Source organism: Ascidia mentula, chromosome 4, assembly GCF_947561715.1.
Source record: "Ascidia mentula chromosome 4, kaAscMent1.1, whole genome shotgun sequence".
NCBI classification, from domain to species: domain Eukaryota; kingdom Metazoa; phylum Chordata; class Ascidiacea; order Phlebobranchia; family Ascidiidae; genus Ascidia; species Ascidia mentula.
In genome coordinates this window covers 14,628,387-14,645,191 of record NC_138569.1, presented here as the reverse complement: position 1 = coordinate 14,645,191, position 16,805 = coordinate 14,628,387, and the positions used below count along the sequence as shown (strand labels likewise).

General features: G+C 40.1%; 3 protein-coding genes across 5 annotated transcripts; 1 reads left to right on the top strand and 2 right to left on the bottom strand.

Moving 5' to 3' along the window:
* Positions 1-15: 15 nt before the first annotated feature.
* On the bottom strand, positions 16-16,615 carry LOC145899864 (uncharacterized). The gene is made up of 11 exons (XM_082988791.1): positions 16,357-16,615; positions 15,322-15,446; positions 15,128-15,261; positions 14,791-14,956; positions 14,294-14,467; positions 13,825-13,922; positions 13,545-13,759; positions 12,914-13,035; positions 12,295-12,397; positions 1,097-1,215; positions 16-175 (listed from the first exon to the last, which is right to left on the bottom strand). The coding sequence occupies exons 1-11, from the start codon at positions 16,607-16,609 to the stop codon at positions 53-55; spliced, it is 1,632 nt and encodes a 543-aa protein (XP_082844917.1). The 5' UTR covers positions 16,610-16,615; the 3' UTR covers positions 16-52.
* LOC145899866 (uncharacterized) lies at positions 3,653-6,401 on the top strand. 3 transcript variants are annotated; one of them, XM_082988793.1, is made up of 8 exons: positions 3,653-3,939; positions 4,036-4,138; positions 4,299-4,453; positions 4,601-4,728; positions 4,855-4,935; positions 5,009-5,266; positions 5,451-5,619; positions 5,880-6,401. In XM_082988793.1, the coding sequence occupies exons 1-8, from the start codon at positions 3,819-3,821 to the stop codon at positions 6,329-6,331; spliced, it is 1,467 nt and encodes a 488-aa protein (XP_082844919.1). In that variant the 5' UTR covers positions 3,653-3,818; the 3' UTR covers positions 6,332-6,401. The 3 variants fall into 3 exon arrangements, with proteins under 3 accessions (XP_082844919.1, XP_082844918.1, XP_082844920.1); XM_082988794.1 differs by having other exon boundaries at positions 3,656-3,779; XM_082988792.1 differs by having other exon boundaries at positions 3,653-4,138.
* LOC145899776 (uncharacterized) lies at positions 7,512-11,791 on the bottom strand. Its single transcript, XM_082988679.1, has 8 exons — positions 11,730-11,791; positions 11,565-11,664; positions 11,368-11,509; positions 10,897-11,060; positions 9,313-9,467; positions 8,386-8,545; positions 8,081-8,250; positions 7,512-7,910 (listed from the first exon to the last, which is right to left on the bottom strand). The coding sequence occupies exons 2-8, from the start codon at positions 11,644-11,646 to the stop codon at positions 7,512-7,514; spliced, it is 1,272 nt and encodes a 423-aa protein (XP_082844805.1). The 5' UTR covers positions 11,647-11,664; positions 11,730-11,791.
* Positions 16,616-16,805: the final 190 nt, after the last annotated feature.

Sequence of the window (16,805 nt, the reverse complement as noted above, 5' to 3'; positions counted from 1 at the left end):
ATTTACAATTAACCAAGTATTGGTAATTAAACTATAATTTGGGTGGGGTCTACTATAGCTTGTATATTTCATCAAATAGATCAACCAAAAAGTTGTCGATAATCCCATCGCTTGGAACCTTCGACAGCATCCCGTAAATTGCAGCATTTCCTTCCTTCGCATTCCCGCCGTTCTCCTAAAAAACAATTGGTTGTCTACTTAGTGACACCATGCGTTCAGAAATTTTGATTACAAAACCGCAAGGTGTCGCAAAATTTCTATTGCAAGCTTTCATACGAAATTAATTTACCCCCCTCCAAAAAAAATAATATTTACCCAAGCAAGCTAGAATACGTAGACAGGGGGATAGTTTTGAAAGATTAAAAAATCAGCAATTGGCAGTAAAAATGCTTTATGATTACAGTGAAAATGTCAAATTTGTTCAAATGCCAAGTAAATGGTGATATTTGTGTATAAGTTACGACTTTCAACCGTAAACCATTACACGAACATATATAAGGTCAATAGTACTTCCGTTCTATTTAGTTCATTTATCATAATAGTGCCCAGCAGGAAGTACGATTAAACGTGACATGAACAAAACACAACCTCTTCCTGTTGTTGTCCTTGACCAACAAATATTAAACGTCATATTTATGTGGAATGCACGTAGTTTCGTGATTAGCCGTTTCACGTATCACACCATCATGTTTCGTGGTCTGACCAACTACAGATATAACTCATATCGTATTATATAGACTATAAAGTGTATTTTGTAACAAAAACAATGCCATTCCCATGTCAGTCATACCTTTAACAGGGGATACTATACCAATCTCCAAATTATTGATCGGCACGCTACGCAACACTTTTTTTACGTAATTTGCTTTTTGCGCCGCAATCTGCCATATTTTCAAACAGGCTGAAATGAAGAAAAAATAAGCAAACCAAGGACACAAATCGAAAATAAGCTCATATTTTAGAGACATGAATTGGTAAACCTGTTTGCAATCGTCATCGATGAGTGAGCTGTCATTGCGTCCAATGTATTAATTCTCAAAAGCATTCACAATTAAACATAGCAAACCAATAGTTAATAGCAAAATTTTAACCACACCTTCACGTGCTTAACAGCATCCCGAAGATCCACCAGCCACTGATCTGCACTGTTGATATGCCCTGGAAGAATCGTGCAGTGAACAGAATCAGGATTGCGCTGAACTTCCATTTTCCATCCTATAAAACGAACACATGACTGGAAAGAATGTTTAATATACAAGGGAATGTGGGATGTATTCATGTCCATATCGACTGATACGCGTGGCGTAACATTATTATGTTTACGTCCTTATTCCACCTTTTTAATATGCAGGCCAACCGCAATACAATGAGCAATATAAATAACTCATTCCATTAACAATATGTTTGGTCTCAGGAATTTCCCTGCATAATAAATCCCAGATGAATGCAAGATAATATCAAGGCTCTATATTGTAGTTTGTATAATAAGCACATTTTGGATTTCGTTAGCATTATCTTCCAACGTTACCTAGTCAAAGGTACTGAGTAGTGGTGTTCCCAGTTCCAAATTACCAGCCCCGGCCGGATCCGGATAGTTATCAATCAAATCCGGCCGGATAATTTGGATCCGGCAGTTTGTTAACACCGTTTCGTGTATTTTATCGGAATGGCAAAAATGTTTAATTGCCAAACACAATGCTATGTTAAGGTTAGCTTATCATGAGTGGAACAAATAAACGTGGGCATTATTTAATATGGTATAACACGTCACGAAAAACCTTAATAACAAACAACAGAAAAATAGGCCAAAAAAGTCGGCAAGTATCACAGACTGGGTCCCAAAAAAGAGTAGTTTGCGAAATGTTTGTCCGTTTTTAGGACAAAAATGCTTTCCCAACCATCCGGTAAAATTAAGTGTATTATCCGGCCGGGTCCGGTTATTGAAAATTGGTCAATTCCGGCGCAAGACATCACTAGTACTGAGGCTTACACATCAAATCCACAAAGTTTATACAGTTAAGCTTGGATTGTTTTCAGTTAATGACCCTGAAGCCGGGGTGGGAAAATTATTCAAAAAAGGGCCAGGTTGGCCAATAGGCTACGTGAGTATAAAATGGAAAAAGGTTGCTTACAATACAGTTGAAAATTAACCCAGGTGGCCCAAATCTGTAAGCATCCTGGACCGCAATGCTGTTTCAGTGAAAGCTGGCGGGCGGAACTGCGATCGGTGGTATAGTCTACCAAAAAAGCTTATACGCCACCTATCAATTAGTTGCCTCTCGGAAACGATTTAACTGTGCATAAAAACCTATGTTATATTTAAAATGATGAAGAATTAGAAATGTGCTGTGCGGCCCGCTGGAAATCACGCCGGGGGCCGCATGCAGCCCGCGGAATGGACCACCCTGAATTAACCTATTCGTAATAATTAACGTTCAAAAGATGCAACTGGAAAAATTCAAACTTGCAACTGTATTTGGAACGCGGCCGGACGTTGTTTGCTCATGTTTTCTCTCCACAAAAACCTATTAAACTGTACGCCCTTGCAGTATCAGTATTCAGATAAACGAGCGAGGATGCAGGATAACCACAAAATGATTTGTAAAACATGGCTGTGGGTATAATCTATGAAACAACGCATGGGAAAATAACGTACATTAGAGAAAATGTTCAGTTAATCTCATCGTTTCTGACAAGACGGTGTTTTAAACTTTTTTCTTTGGTGCGAATCCGAGGTTTCGACCGGTATGAGTATGTTACAACTGTAATAAATATAAATTTTTAAATGGGGCATGACTTTTTACTGAAGGTAACTTAGTAACTCCTAAAGAAAAGGGCAGGTCTGAAAGCCATTTCACAATGATGTGGTTCTGTTTTGCAAGGACTTTGCACACCCATACTTCAAGCATTCACGCAGCAATAAATCACAACTTGGGGATCCTGTTCAATGCTTCCTCGAGCAATGAATCAAATCAAGTTCGTTGCCTCCTCCTTGTATTTCTAACTCAGTCATGTCTGCCGATGAAGTGATGGCGGTAATTAGCTGCTTACAGACAGGAAAGTGTGTAAATAATTAGTGTTACAGTTGCGATCAAATCACAAGTGTCCCAGACGACATTGAAAAACTGCATCGAAATATTATTTTTATGCGCGACTAGGTTTACGGAATAAACGCTTGTTATGTGTTATTTCTATTGGCATTGATAAGACAAAGAGAATGTGGCGAGGAGTTACGCCGAAAACACCAGTTACAGCAGGATTCCAGGACAAGGGTAATAAAACAAATATAACTGTATGCTTGTTGTTTGCACCAAGCCTTATGTCACAAATTTGAATACAGGCCTCCTTAAATGGCCTAATCGGATGCTTTTTCATAAGAAAGGAATGATACCCTGGGAAAGCTGTCATGGATCTGCTGGGCGACAAAATAGAGGGGCTGTCTGTCGGAATTGATAAACGATAATTAATTCCTCGTTGAATGGTGTGCATTGCCGGAGCAGCCTGACAGCAACCCGCGTGTCGTATGACAAGCGAACGTTCTCGAAAAACAAGCAACTAACGCAGCTAATTAGGAAACTATGACCCGTGCAGCATCCTGCTGTTCTGCTATTTGCGAGCTGGTCCGAGCTGTTTGGGTGCTTGTGAAAGTGAACAACGATAACATAAAAGTCAGTCAGTGTAAATGCTCTGTCCATTTCCTACTTTATAAGCGACGAGAGCAGGGACAGGAAGTCAGAGGTCGTAACGAACATAGAGGAAGCCTAAAAAAATTATAACAGGTGATTGTAATATTCCTTCTGTCGTCAATTTCGTATATCATGAGGTCGTACCATTTAACCACATCAATAAGAATAACGCGGGGTCGAATCATGTACCTTCCCTTGTTATTCGTTATGTTTGATGTCTGCTTGGCAATCAACAACACGTCACCAGTTGCCGGTAAGTTATTGTCACGATGTTGGGTTGTTGTTTTTTTTCGGGTGTGTTTTTTGCTTTGCTTCATCGAGTTCAAACGGGCGCGGAAATCTTGCGCAGACTCGACGACGTTTTGGATCGACTCGGTGATGTTACGTCATATCCTGAGGTGGCATCAAAACCACACAGGAACTTACACTGTGCAATGGCAGTACTTGCATGGGTTAGTAATGCTAAAAACATTTCATAATATGTGCTCTTTCTGAATGCAAACAACAACTTTAATCCTGTTAGTGAGGCCAAATGTAACTTAGTCGTATTGTTATGAACGCCTTCACTGGTCGTTTTAAGTAACGAACGATCGTTTTTTGCATCCTATACAGGAAACGTTGGTATGCCGTGCCCAACTGCACCACCACTGCTTCCACGACATGTGATTTAAGCGCTACACTGAAGAGATCCACCCTCACATACAACGTCCGTCTTCGCACGAACACGACCGTCCTCGGATCGTTGGAGTTTTGCCCTGAATTTAACAGTAAGACTCAAAAGTGAAAAGGTTTCCATATGTATGGTTTTTAGCCTTTTTCGGCACAACTTGAAGCAACCCTGTAAATTGCCATATCATGTGGTGTTAATACGATTATACTGTAACAAATACAATGTTGTTTATAATCATTTTTAGCAACCCTGCTCGCGCCCGAGTTTAAAGCGAAGCGTCACGGAAATGACGTTTTCGTTCGGCCGACCACACCCCGGAACCTTGGAACGGGAAAACCGCTGAGTGACGAACTGATGACAGTAGTTTATCAGGTTAGCCTGGCTTGCTTGAACCTCACATTTGTAAACTTGTCACAAATAAAATAAAATTTCGAGCAAAATGTCCAACTGTAAAAAACGTTGCCAAACAAACACAAGAAAAGACATCTTTTTATTTAGCTAAAATACTGGGAAAAAGCATCTCCATCTAACTTTACCATCTTGAAAATGTCCATGGGTCACACAGAGTTGAACTTCAAGGTGAGTAAAACTTACAACACACACAAGCACACAAGTGCCTCTGTTTAAAACGCAGTTGTTGTTCTTCTGTTAGGTGATCCGGTCGAAACCATACTGCTTGACTATGCGTTTGTACGATAAGCACTACGCCGCCATTAACGCATCTTCGGCACGAAGCGTTTGGGGTGAAGTACAATGCCTACATGTGATACAGAGAAATGCACAAGACCTTTCTCACATGGTGATAATCGCCGTGCTCCTGTCCACGTTATTGCTGGTTAGCTCCACCGCTTACGGCTATTACAGAATACGGAAGATGCGTAAAAAATCAAGAGACAGAGACAAAACGTTTGTAAGTTTTGTTAAAATGCCAAACATCCTTCTAAGCCTTTTATTTCATATTATAGCTCTAATCAGTTTCTAACATTTTAAGATAAGTCTTGCTTTGGAAAAAATCACTTTATTAAGTTTGAGCTCTTTTTAAGTTTGAGCTCAAGAAACAGAAGACTTAATACTTTCTGTGTTTACGACGTCAGATTAACATGCTGGACAAAATTTTCGCGACCAGACAAGACAACGAGCATCAGTGCAACATTGAACTAAAAGAAGACGTAAATCAACGACTGAACAATTCCGTCGCATCCTCGCTTAACTCACAAAATAATCAACCTTATATCACTTGTTCGTCGCTTATCGCACGTGAAGGTTCGTAAACCACGTTGCTTTTTAGCATTTCACTTTATCTGTTTCATCACCACATGCAAAATAGCTTGATGGGTAAACAAAATTGTAGGTTTTGACGCTCTTTTGGGTTTTTTCGCCCAGAGCATATTCTTGGGTTTACTTACGTTCCTGAAGTAAAAAGGTTTTCACAAAACATGTCAGTACGTTTGATACACAATCAATAGAAATTTCATGATCTCGCTAAAAATTCCCAATCCGTCTTTTAAACTATTAATTCACAGGCCACAGCAACCTCTACGGCGAGACAGCCTACGTTGACTATCACAGAGATAGGAGCGTGCGTCGGGAGAGAGCGGAGAGCCGTGGTTATCACAGCGCATCATCCCACTGCACAACAACATACGATGACGGGGGTCAATTCGATGAAAACGATTATCTGCCCGCGGACGCAGTGTTTTCAGAAGTAACCGGCAATGTGGGCAGTCGTTATTCCCATGATCGGTCATTCAGTTTCAGTGACATGAGCGACATATCGATCGGAGGTGGCGCTCCAGAGCAGAGTCAATGTGCTCCAACCTACGTCATCAGCGAACGGTCCCAGGACGGGGGTTCGTTTGACGGCGAGGAGTACCACTTTGGGGAGTTTACCGGCATGAATCCGAACTATTCGTCGGACAATAACCGGAGCATTCCAGATTTGCTGTTGCTCGTCGCAAATAACACGCGCGATTGAATTTTTTCCTCGGGCTTGGAGCGTGAAAATATAACGTCTTGTTTCTTGCACAAATGCGCACATGTGTTTTGCAGTTCATATACGTTACGTTTGTTATGGTTTGTAAAAAGGTGAGGTTGGTAAATAGTTGTAAACAATTTCTAATTGCTGCGCAAATAAACGAAGGTGTTATTTAAAACAGAGATACATAATGTTTGGTTGCAAGAGTAGCAACGTGTTTCAAGAGCAATTAAGCTACAAAATGCACTTTTGGAAAAACCCAAACTTACGGATCATATTGAACAGTGAAAAATGGATAGGGGGCATTCGCCAGTGCACAAGGCAAGTCTTTACTTGAGACAAATATGCAGACTACATTAGTATGAGCAACATTTAAGTGCAAAAATTAATTTTTAAAAAGCTTTTGAATGTTGTAAAGCCAACGTTAGGTTACAAAAAATTCCCTGCTCTTTCATGCTGGTATGGCGAATGGTTTCACCCAAGAACTAGAAATGGTCGACATGTAGAGCAAACAGCCCTTTTTGTATGCAGCAGCAGTGGGTGAAGCAAATGACGATGATTTATTGCAAACATTGCGGGAGACCTTACGTTATCTGTCACAACAAATGACGAAATTAAAACCAATTGGGTTTCGTTTGCAACAAACAAAAAATGCAAAGACACACGTTTGGATTTTTCATCATCGAAAATAATACCAATGGCCTTTGATGTTATTGACGGTTACATGGCATTGTGTAGGACATGTTTTCCATCTATCATTCAAGTTCTTACACATGAAAGTCACCTGCTGCCTTATGAGTTTAATACAGACATAGTACTAAACAGTATAAAATCAAAAATTATGTGCATTTGCTTATAAATCGAACAAGAACTGCTTCAAAAAATACATAATAGGGATCAGGCATCAGACAAAACAAACAACTGATTCTTATTTAATGCACAAGGACATTCGTTTAAAAAAGCTTATATTTTGCATCATATCTACGTTTCATTTCTTCAGAATATCAAAGACTTCCAAGTTTGCGGCATTTTTGTTTATTCATTTGTGCACGATGAAGTGAGAAAGAAGGTTCACAAAATTTCAACTATACAACGAAATTAAACTAATAAAATAACTGCTCACACATCTTTCCAGACAAGAGACTTTTGCGTGTGAAGAACAGTCAAAGTTCCACAATGATCAAGCAACATTGTTTTCACCGTCGGGCCACGTTATCGCTTCAGCCGATCCCCAATCAACCAAACCCGAATCTGGAGACTGGGGAGCAGTGACGTATTCGAGGAAACTCCCAGATTCCTCGGTCACAGTCTCCAAGAGCTTGAGTTTTGGCGGCAGGAAATTATGGGGCTTACTTGGCTTGCGAGGTTCGGTGCTGTTCAAGGGTAGTTTGGATTCCTTATCCGTGTCCAAGGAAGCAGAGATTGCGGGTTCTTTGGTCGCAAAGTTCCAATTAGGTTTAGGATTGCGTCTTTCCGGTGTATTTGACTGAACAGCCACGAACTTGGTTACGTAATTTTCCTCGGAGTGAGGCTCGTTTTTTTCCAAGCGAAAAGAGTCATTTTGATTCATGACCGCCGCCTGAAAAGATGATTGGGGGTTATATGTTTGGCTTGGGTAATCATGAAAGAAAGAAGATTTAGTATAGATATGATGAAACGGGATTTAACAACCAGAACTGTTGGCGACTTGAGGCGCTACACATCAAGCCAACGCATTTTTTGCAATGAAAACAGATGACACATACTTACCAATGATGCAGGTATGGTCCGGTCTCCTTTCGTGAAACGTGTCAATCTCACTGCCACCAAGTATGTTGTCAGACATAAGAAAATAATCGCTATTCCCCCAAGGCACCCAAGAACAATTTGAAGGACCAACATGCTCGGTTCGCGGTTTTTCAAAATAGGAGACGTATTTTCTGAAAAAAACAAGTATTTTAAAGCGGCTGCAAGTTTGCTGTTTATCAACAGCTTGTTTACACACAGCAGTAAACATCACAAAGGCAAGCAGAAAACGCATTTCGGCAACTAGGAAAATATACCGAGAAACGAACCTTCGATGCAAATGGCCTCCGTCCAACCAGCGGATCTGAATTGTATACCGGAAAGTGACAAACGAAAGCAGTAGGTTTGGGTTTCGCGAAGTCGAAACGTGATCGATTGTGAGGTCCCCGCTTCGCGCGTGAGCTCGTCCGCATGGTGCCACGACTCGTTCTGACAAAAACAAGTTTGAACACGCGGTTGAAACGCAACGCAGTAACGTGCTGGGTCGAAAACAACAACAATGCAACGACACAGTAATGCTGAACACAGTAGTTTCATTTCATGCTTATGACCCCGCAATGGTCCGTACAGCATTGTTTTGAGTGTGATAGTAATATTGGTGAAAATGTTGCACTTTTGACCCTCTCAAAGGTCAGAATCCCCTTAGCATTATGGCCCACTAAGACTCCAACGTTTTTCAACAAATTTTGTATAAAAACCTTTGTCTTACAATGTTGTTTGATTTATAATTTGACTTTTATTCATATTGATTTACTGGTTTTAAATTGTGTTGTTGTCTGTTTTCAGCAATACCGACAATGTCTTTAAGTACAGTGGAAATATATTTACAAATAAATTTATATCAAACAACATTGTGGGATTTATTACAAAAGTTGTTGAAGAACGATAAAAGTTGCAGTTTATTTACGGTTAGTTTACATTGAAATCACCGTGGATTGAAAACCAGCAACCTAAAAAGAATGAAAGTTTGTTATTACGGTTAGTAAAATGCGTTGTTGTGTTGTTTTAGCGATACTGATGATGCCTGCAAACACATGCGAAATATATATATCGTAGAAACGTTTAAGAGAAAGACGACTCAGGATTATTTATAATATTTCGTAAAAAGAATGCCTACATATTTATACAAGCGCCACAAACCGTTATAAGGCTCAATATCTATAAGCGTAATCACAAAATTGCGTGTCCAGTGGTACCTTAAGCCAATACTGAACCGTGTACTCCAGAAAGTCGTCCAACAAGATGTCTGTTAAAAGTTCTCCCGACCATAGTACGCGTATCGGTTTGGTGATTGTAAGATTAGCAACCCGATCCTCTACAGTAACCGTGAAGTTGGGCGCTTGGAGAAAGCCTAAATACCAAAAGGATAGAATAACTAACAAATAAACACCGTTAAGCAAATAACAGTGCGTTGGGACAAATCCACTCAAACATCATTCACCAAAACTTGTTAAAGAGTGTCAAGGACTTGGAACAATTAACATATGAAATTAAAATTAAAAATGACTTGTGGAGTTTTGAGATACAAAAAAGAAATGGATATACGTATGAAACGTTGCAATCACTCAAATCAGTTCCAGTGTCGAGTACTACATCCCCTTGACTAGAAACTAACGTCGTGATTCATTCGCGAATTTGATCTTTCGCTATCCTAATCAACTTAACTCTGTTCAGTCATACTTTGCTGCGCCGCGGCCATTAATTATAATCTGAGTCACAAGTCAAGCAAAGAAAATTGCTGCAGCAAATTCATCATCGTCATGGATTTGCGGTTATACCCGATGCGACAGATCAGGAAACGTGTTTTGCTTTAACCACAAAAACCCCGCGTGAGGCCGGTTGTTTTCAAACTTACTCCTTTGGATTCTCCATACTTGGAAATGTCTGAGATTTATAGAATGGCGTTTTGTTTTAATGAAATATATAAAAATTTTAGGCTCACATAGGATATTTATACTTGGCGTTTGTAACCATACTTTACCCAAAAAACGTCATTCAGACAAAAAAATGAAAAATACTTTCTCCTAATTCTACTTGCGATATGCCATTACCTATTTATTTGCAAAAGATCAACAACACTCACACGGACTTGTATGCAACATGTACCATATACAAATTTGCAGGCAAGAAACACTTTCCTACATACGAGTAACGTAAAACGGAAGTTATCGGCTGCAAAGGCGATAAGTTACCTGTTCCCATTCGGTATTGACCCTTAAGGTAGCAGTAAAGTGGGATTATTTGTTGGTAAAAACTCTTAAACTCGCGGTTATATGTGTACCAATGTAAATTGAAACCAATTTGGAAATGACATTGGCATACCGATACAATTGGATTAAAACTTTCACTATTTTCGGTAAGAAAGTGGGATGTACCATCTAGGGCAGTGCTTCCCAACCAGTGGGTCGCGACCCATTGGTGGGTTGCGAAGCTATTTCAGGTGGGTCGCGTAGCATTTCTAAATGTTACAGTTTTCTATTAGATCACGTTTGGTCATATCTCATTGTGGGTCGCACAATAAAACTTGCATTAAAAGTGGGTCGCGAACTGAAAGAGGTTGGGAAGCAGTGATCTATAGGGTATAGTCTTTTTTGTGTCGCAAGGCGGGAGAAATTTTTTGTAGGCATTATTTCAGTCCACCCGGTTCAGTTGCTCCTCGGGAAATATATGTACTATCTAGTTACTCCTCGGTACTTCGATGTGTAAGTGCTGTTACAGCATACAAAGGAACAGTTGCATTAGTGAGGGATAGTCGTGGAATGGAGAAACATCATGCTTACCGTCTACGTAGGGCGCGAAGTCATCGGTCTTCGCCATCTCGCTGCTGTGATTTGCTAACACGCTCACGACCGCATAATCGTTCGTTTCAAACGGAAGCACTTCGACATTCGACATGCGACACGCACAAGAATCCAACTCCTCGCAGCCCGATACAACTTTCCAACTGCAAAGTGGCAATTGCCGTCAGTATTGGGGACTTGTTAACAACTTAAAAGCACTCTTAGCGCTTTGCAACGCAATGCCATTAACCCCTTTTTGGTATTACGTATATTGCCTAATAACTTCTATGCACAAACACACATGCAAAATAAATGGTACGTTTATGGTATCTTGGAAATTGTGCACGGTCAGTTGCTTTGTTTACCTCAAAATGTATGTAATGTGAAACCAAAAAAGTAACCAAGTACTTTTGTTAAATTATGCACAAATTTTATGATGCAAATTCATTGCGGTCATTAAGTTCTACGCACCTCCATTTACTGATGGTGTTATTGTAAGTGCGATAATACACTTTATAGGTGAGGGTTTCATTAAAATCTGGAGGACTCCAAAATAGCCAAGGGTCAAGGTTCACGCATTGTACTCGCAATTGTCTTGGTGCCGGAATGAATTCTGTAAATATGCGGTTTAAAACAACTTTATCTTCTAAATTGCATAAATCTCTTACCTTGGCCGCTTGTGTTTTGACATAACATTGCGATAACCAACGGGCTGCAATACAACAAATAAGTGTTCATGGTGTCTTGCATTCAGTTTCTTGCCTCTGTCTGTAATGATCAATTGAGAATAGCCAGATGAGTGCGATTGTTTCAGAGAAATGGGCTTCGACAACCTTTTCGCCGAACTTAGGTAATTCCCAGTCTCCTGAACTAACTGTCTTCGTCTGTTCTTTTTTGCAAGCGCGAACTGACCGACTGTAGCTTAATTCGAAAACGTAACAATAATTTGACGTTTCCTTAATAGAGGCGCTTCTGAAATGCGACACCGCGTCACACATACTGCGGGCTGCTAGCAAAAACATTAGGCATTATTTTTTTTGCAAAACATGCCTGCACGAAAAGAGTTTGCAGAAGCACGAAATGCTGCCGCATGTTCTACAACGCACTGCCGTTGCTGTTGACGCCGTTTCTCCATTCTGGTTGGTACTGCTATGTTTTGACTTTTACGCCACAAACGTGTCAACATTTATGGTTTCTGTATCAGCTTTTATCTTTTAACAAAAACAAAAACCTCTACTACACTTGAGTGTTTTCTGTTGTGTGTTGAAATAGAGAGCAGAATAATAAAGTTCGTGATGTAAAACACAAGTGAGTGTGAGGTCAAAGGCGGCATTGCAGCCGCTACTGGATTAAAGCAACACACATTACATTAGGGATGTGTGAAATGAGTTTGCCCACCTTTTTGGTCCATCTGGTCGGAGACGGCAAAAATACTCAAGTCTGAGTGGCTGGAGCCGAACCCGAAGGCCGTCATCAGCGGTGATCCAAGCACTCGCAAACCCTGCGCGAAAATACCGTGTGTTGGTTGAAAGCGGTGACAAGGCGCCATCTGGCGGACTAAGTTAAATTCTCTTTTAAAGATTAGACTTTTTAAACATTTTTACAGCATTAAGAAAACGTTTGCTTTTTTCTTTACATATTTTAATTGCTTAATATTTTCAAGTGTTTTTTGTATGCGGTATAACAACACAGTCATATTAAAACCATATTACTTCTTGATTAAATTAGGGAAGTTTAGAAGCTTGACTGCGATTTGGACACAAAGAGCAATAAACATGCATACTACACAAACAACAAATAAGACAAATTAAACCAACGACACAAAATCACCGAATAGAAAAATGGAAAATATTATTTTTAAGGACAAATGTCGAAACCACTTCAACACTTTGCTGGCGAAATGTTCAACTTGAAGCGCAGTTTGAAAGGTGTATGACTAATTGATAATATTGTATAGAGATTATTTTAATTAAGTATACATGAGCAGTATGAAAAAATGAAAAATGAAACTAATTACCTCTATTTCATTAATTCCGTTTTTCATCTTGTTTGCAGTGGCCAACAGTTTCTCAGCCATATCTGTGTAGCCATCCTGGCCCATCGCCTTAAGTGCAATCCACGCCGCTGCAAGATGACCACCTAATCATAAACAAAATGGTCTGAGCTCAATACGCGGAATTTCGTATCTCAGCTTGAAAGTTACCAATCGTTTGGCCGTATTCGATACACATGTGTGGAGTGTGATTGTGTCGAGTTTTAGTTTCACTCTTCTGACGACTAAACTTATTTATTTATTTATCTTACCGGGGTGGTTTGAACTTAGAATAAGGACGACTGAAAGAGGAACATGATTTTCCTTTGGTGATGCTGAATGATAGTTATTTTATTAAAATTTAAACGTAAGAGAAAATGTCAGACTTTCATTTCAGGGGGAGATGTCACCGGACACAGAGTTGCCACACAAAAAGTCACGTTATTCACGTTAGAGCTAAACCAGCTTTAAAATACGAATACCCAGTCAGAAATGAAATAAGATTAAATATTAGAAATACGGCAAGGCATCCCTGTTTACTGAGAAGACACTTGTTCTGTCTTATTTGGCATTTAAAACTATGGTAAATTTCGGCGATTTTAAATCATAAACTTACCAGGACGAGTTCCGGCCATTGTTGGAGAAGCAAAGAGACCACCGGACCAACCCGAGTAAGCGAAGAACTGGTGCTTTCTTATACTGCTGTCTCGGTAACAGACAACACTGGCGCCTTTGGTGGCATAACCGTACTTGTGGAGATCGGCAGAAATGGATGTAACCCCCTCCACTCGGAAATCCCATTTGGGAATGTTCTTCACCAGTTTTTCGATCCTACATATTTGTAACATCTTCAAAACAAACCCTCTACGAAGAATAAAATATATAAAGGTCGTTACCATGGCAACATAAAACCCCCGAAACAAGCGTCCACGTGAAATGGAAGCTTGTGGCGAATGGCGATCTCCGATATTGCTTCAACTGGGTCCAGTATTGCCTGGATAAAAAGTTGATAAGGTTTTAGGCGTCCGTAAAAAGGAATAAATTGCAACAATACAGGAAAAGGCAGTTTCCAATTTAATCGGTAGCACATTAATAAAGGTTCTATATTGACAAACCTTATAATGCTATGCCAATCGTCAGACCAAAGCAAGTAATTCAGAACATAAGCTCCTGGTTAAGCCTGCCTTTCGAACAGGCATCGTCTTCTCAGCGACATCAGTTTATTGAGATGGGGATTATAATTGTATGAAATGCTTTGGGTCATGTCACTTAGTTATTGCAAATACTCGATCGGAAATTTGGAACATTTCATCAGTGAAGTTTTGTAGCATAGTAACCAAAGCGTTAAAGCAAAAAAAGTTCAACCTGTGGGTAAGCTGGGGCGGAGGCCAGAAGAAGAATGGTGTTGGAGTCAATCGCACTTTCGTATTCACCCAAGTCGCATGTGAGAGTTTCGTGGTTTACTGGAACATGTTTCATGGTCAGGTCAAAGTAATGGGCGGCCTTTTCGAAAGCCGGGTGAATGCTGGTCGGGGCAACCTACAACCAAGCAATTAGTTCAGATAAACGTTAGCATTTTTTTAAACTGATTTAGCGAGTAACAAATGAAAAGAGTGATGAACACTTTTACCACGATTCGTGTTTTTTTGGTATGTCGGATCTACTGGCTTGTTTTTGTGTTCTGTTATTTCGTTATTTTCTTTACGAAATGATTACCATCTAACATAGAAATTACACAAACGAATTACCAAACGATTTGGCAAAGTTTCATGAAGTGATACCAACAACTTATTTAAGTTGGAACAAGCAGATTGCACAGACATGAGTGAGGTCATAAGGAGTTCAACTATCAGACGTTTTACCACTGTTGGCTTGGTGATGCGCGGATTTAAACTTCGTGCCCTATCTCTGTACGTCTTCATCGCCATCAGGATGCTTTCTGTGCCACCTGACGTCACACTTCCAACTACATCCCCATCTCCGTGCAACATGCTGGCTGTCATGCCAACCACCTCGTTTTCAAACTTTCTGCAAAATTACAAACAAGGATCTGATAAAAGTTGCAAGAAAACTGACGACATCGTCGCTAACGAACATGACTTGTATATTAAACCACCCAAGACAAATGGATTACCAATTTTGATTAAATTTAATGCGAAGTTGCTCAAAAAATATGTTACTGTTGTTGACATGGTTTACCTCAATGCCGGAAAGACCATGGGGTTAAGAGCATTGTCGTGCATGAAAGCATCCATGAAGGCGTGAACAATCTCCACTCTTTCATCTTGCGCGCCATCCAAAGTCAAGTCAGTGAACATTTTAAATGCTTCCCTCTGTTTAAAAACACGATAACGTAACACTGAAGAGCAACAAACAAAATGAACAAGTGTTACCTGCAGATTGAAACGCGGACCTTCTTTGGTGTAGACATAGGCAAAGAGTCTTCCGTTTTCTGACAGATGCTGGTCGCCTGATTTCATTTTTTCAAGTTCTTTTCTCAACTCTTCCACTGGAATACCTGCGAGCATATCTTGTTAAGTAGTAAGTTTTTTTACGTTTAAACTATGTTGTTTAATCAGGACATTCAGGTCATTCATTACAAATGACTTTTCCAGCCGCTTTTTGTTGCGGGTTTACATGGCCGCATGAAGTCCGCTATTTGAACCGACAGTGCTGGTTCGCAAATAATATCAAAAGTTGCTTGAGGAAATGGCGGACTAGGAAGCGAAAGTGTTTGTTTATGATGTTGTGTTTATTACTTTTGCAACAAACCAACAAATTTTGGAGACTTTGGTGATGAAAAATAAGCCTATTTTCCCAAAACCTCACAGATATACTGCATTATTCCGAGATCCACAGATAGTGAAATTTTGCATTTATTAATTATGCCGATTCCGTTCACTTTGCTTCTATCACAATACCTTAACACACAAAATTTAACTTCTTGTGCAGCGCAGAACTCAGAGGCATGATTACTCAAGTAGTCGACAAATGTTGTCGAAAAAAGCCAGAAAAAGACCAGGCCATATTTTCGGACAAATTTTCGCGGCCATTTAAACCCACTACCAAAAGTGCCCCAAAAATAGCCGCAGTGGCCGGAAAACGTGGCCAGTCCACATTTTAGCCACTTTCAAAGTGGCTATGCAAAGGAGCCAAACATCTACTTTGAGTCGTAAAATACTTGCTCTGTCACGTGAAATCAATCATGCGTGACCACCTTCACCGTGCTTAAACGCCGATAGTCAAGTGCTGCAATTTGTAGTCAATATTCGTAAAGGTTGCAACGTAAAGGTTACTCTTTAGGTCTTACCAAAAATTGCAACACGCACGTAGCACCACCACTGCTGGTCCAGCATCTGTTTTTACCATGCCAAGCCAGAGAATCTTGGCACAAAGGCCAAAGCAATACAACGTTAATTTGTTATTACCTTTTTCTGGGATAGATATCTCACTTTTCTTGGTTCCTGGTTTTCTGTTAAATGCTTGTGATACATATCCGTCCACTTCCTTTTGTGTGAATGTTTTGACAGCTACATTAGCTCCAGGCATCAGCAAAATAAAGTTGGCCACTGCTTTCAAAACCCCAGTAATTCCAGCCCTTATTAAAACATCCACAAGATGCACTGCCACCATCGTGGTGATCACATAAGCACACCATTTCGCTATTTCTAAATCAGCCATTATCAATGTGCCGCCAGCAAAGACCTTTGTGCGTCCTTCTCTATTTCAGCTTCCAGTGGAGTGTCGATACGCTCCAGTAGTTTCTGTTTGCTGCGACATTCGCCGATCACGCTGGATTTCGTTAATGGACAACTAATGTCAGCGGTGCAAGGTTTGTGTTAATAATGTAGCAGAGTAAACTTACTGGAATGATTTA

What these genes read in the sequence shown, in the direction of transcription:
- LOC145899776 (XM_082988679.1), bottom strand. Translation starts at nt 11,646, where the DNA reads ATGCAAGACACCATGAACACTTATTTGTTGTATTGCAGCCCGTTGGTT. An exon ending in CTTCGCGCCCTACGTAGACG is followed by an intron (nt 9,468 to 10,896) that starts GTAAGCATGATG and finishes TTTGGTATTTAG; the next exon opens with GCTTTCTCCAAGCGCCCAAC. An exon ending in GGACCATACCTGCATCATTG is followed by an intron (nt 7,911 to 8,080) that starts GTAAGTATGTGT and finishes TCATCTTTTCAG; the next exon opens with GCGGCGGTCATGAATCAAAA.
- LOC145899866 (XM_082988792.1), top strand. Translation starts at nt 3,819, where the DNA reads ATGAGGTCGTACCATTTAACCACATCAATAAGAATAACGCGGGGTCGA. An exon ending in TGATGACAGTAGTTTATCAG is followed by an intron (nt 4,729 to 4,854) that starts GTTAGCCTGGCT and finishes CTTTTTATTTAG; the next exon opens with CTAAAATACTGGGAAAAAGC. An exon ending in GAGACAGAGACAAAACGTTT is followed by an intron (nt 5,267 to 5,450) that starts GTAAGTTTTGTT and finishes TTACGACGTCAG; the next exon opens with ATTAACATGCTGGACAAAAT.
- LOC145899864 (XM_082988791.1), bottom strand. Translation starts at nt 16,609, where the DNA reads ATGGCTGATTTAGAAATAGCGAAATGGTGTGCTTATGTGATCACCACG. An exon ending in GTCCGCGTTTCAATCTGCAG is followed by an intron (nt 15,262 to 15,321) that starts GTAACACTTGTT and finishes GTTTTTAAACAG; the next exon opens with AGGGAAGCATTTAAAATGTT. An exon ending in ATGGTCTTTCCGGCATTGAG is followed by an intron (nt 14,957 to 15,127) that starts GTAAACCATGTC and finishes GTAATTTTGCAG; the next exon opens with AAAGTTTGAAAACGAGGTGG.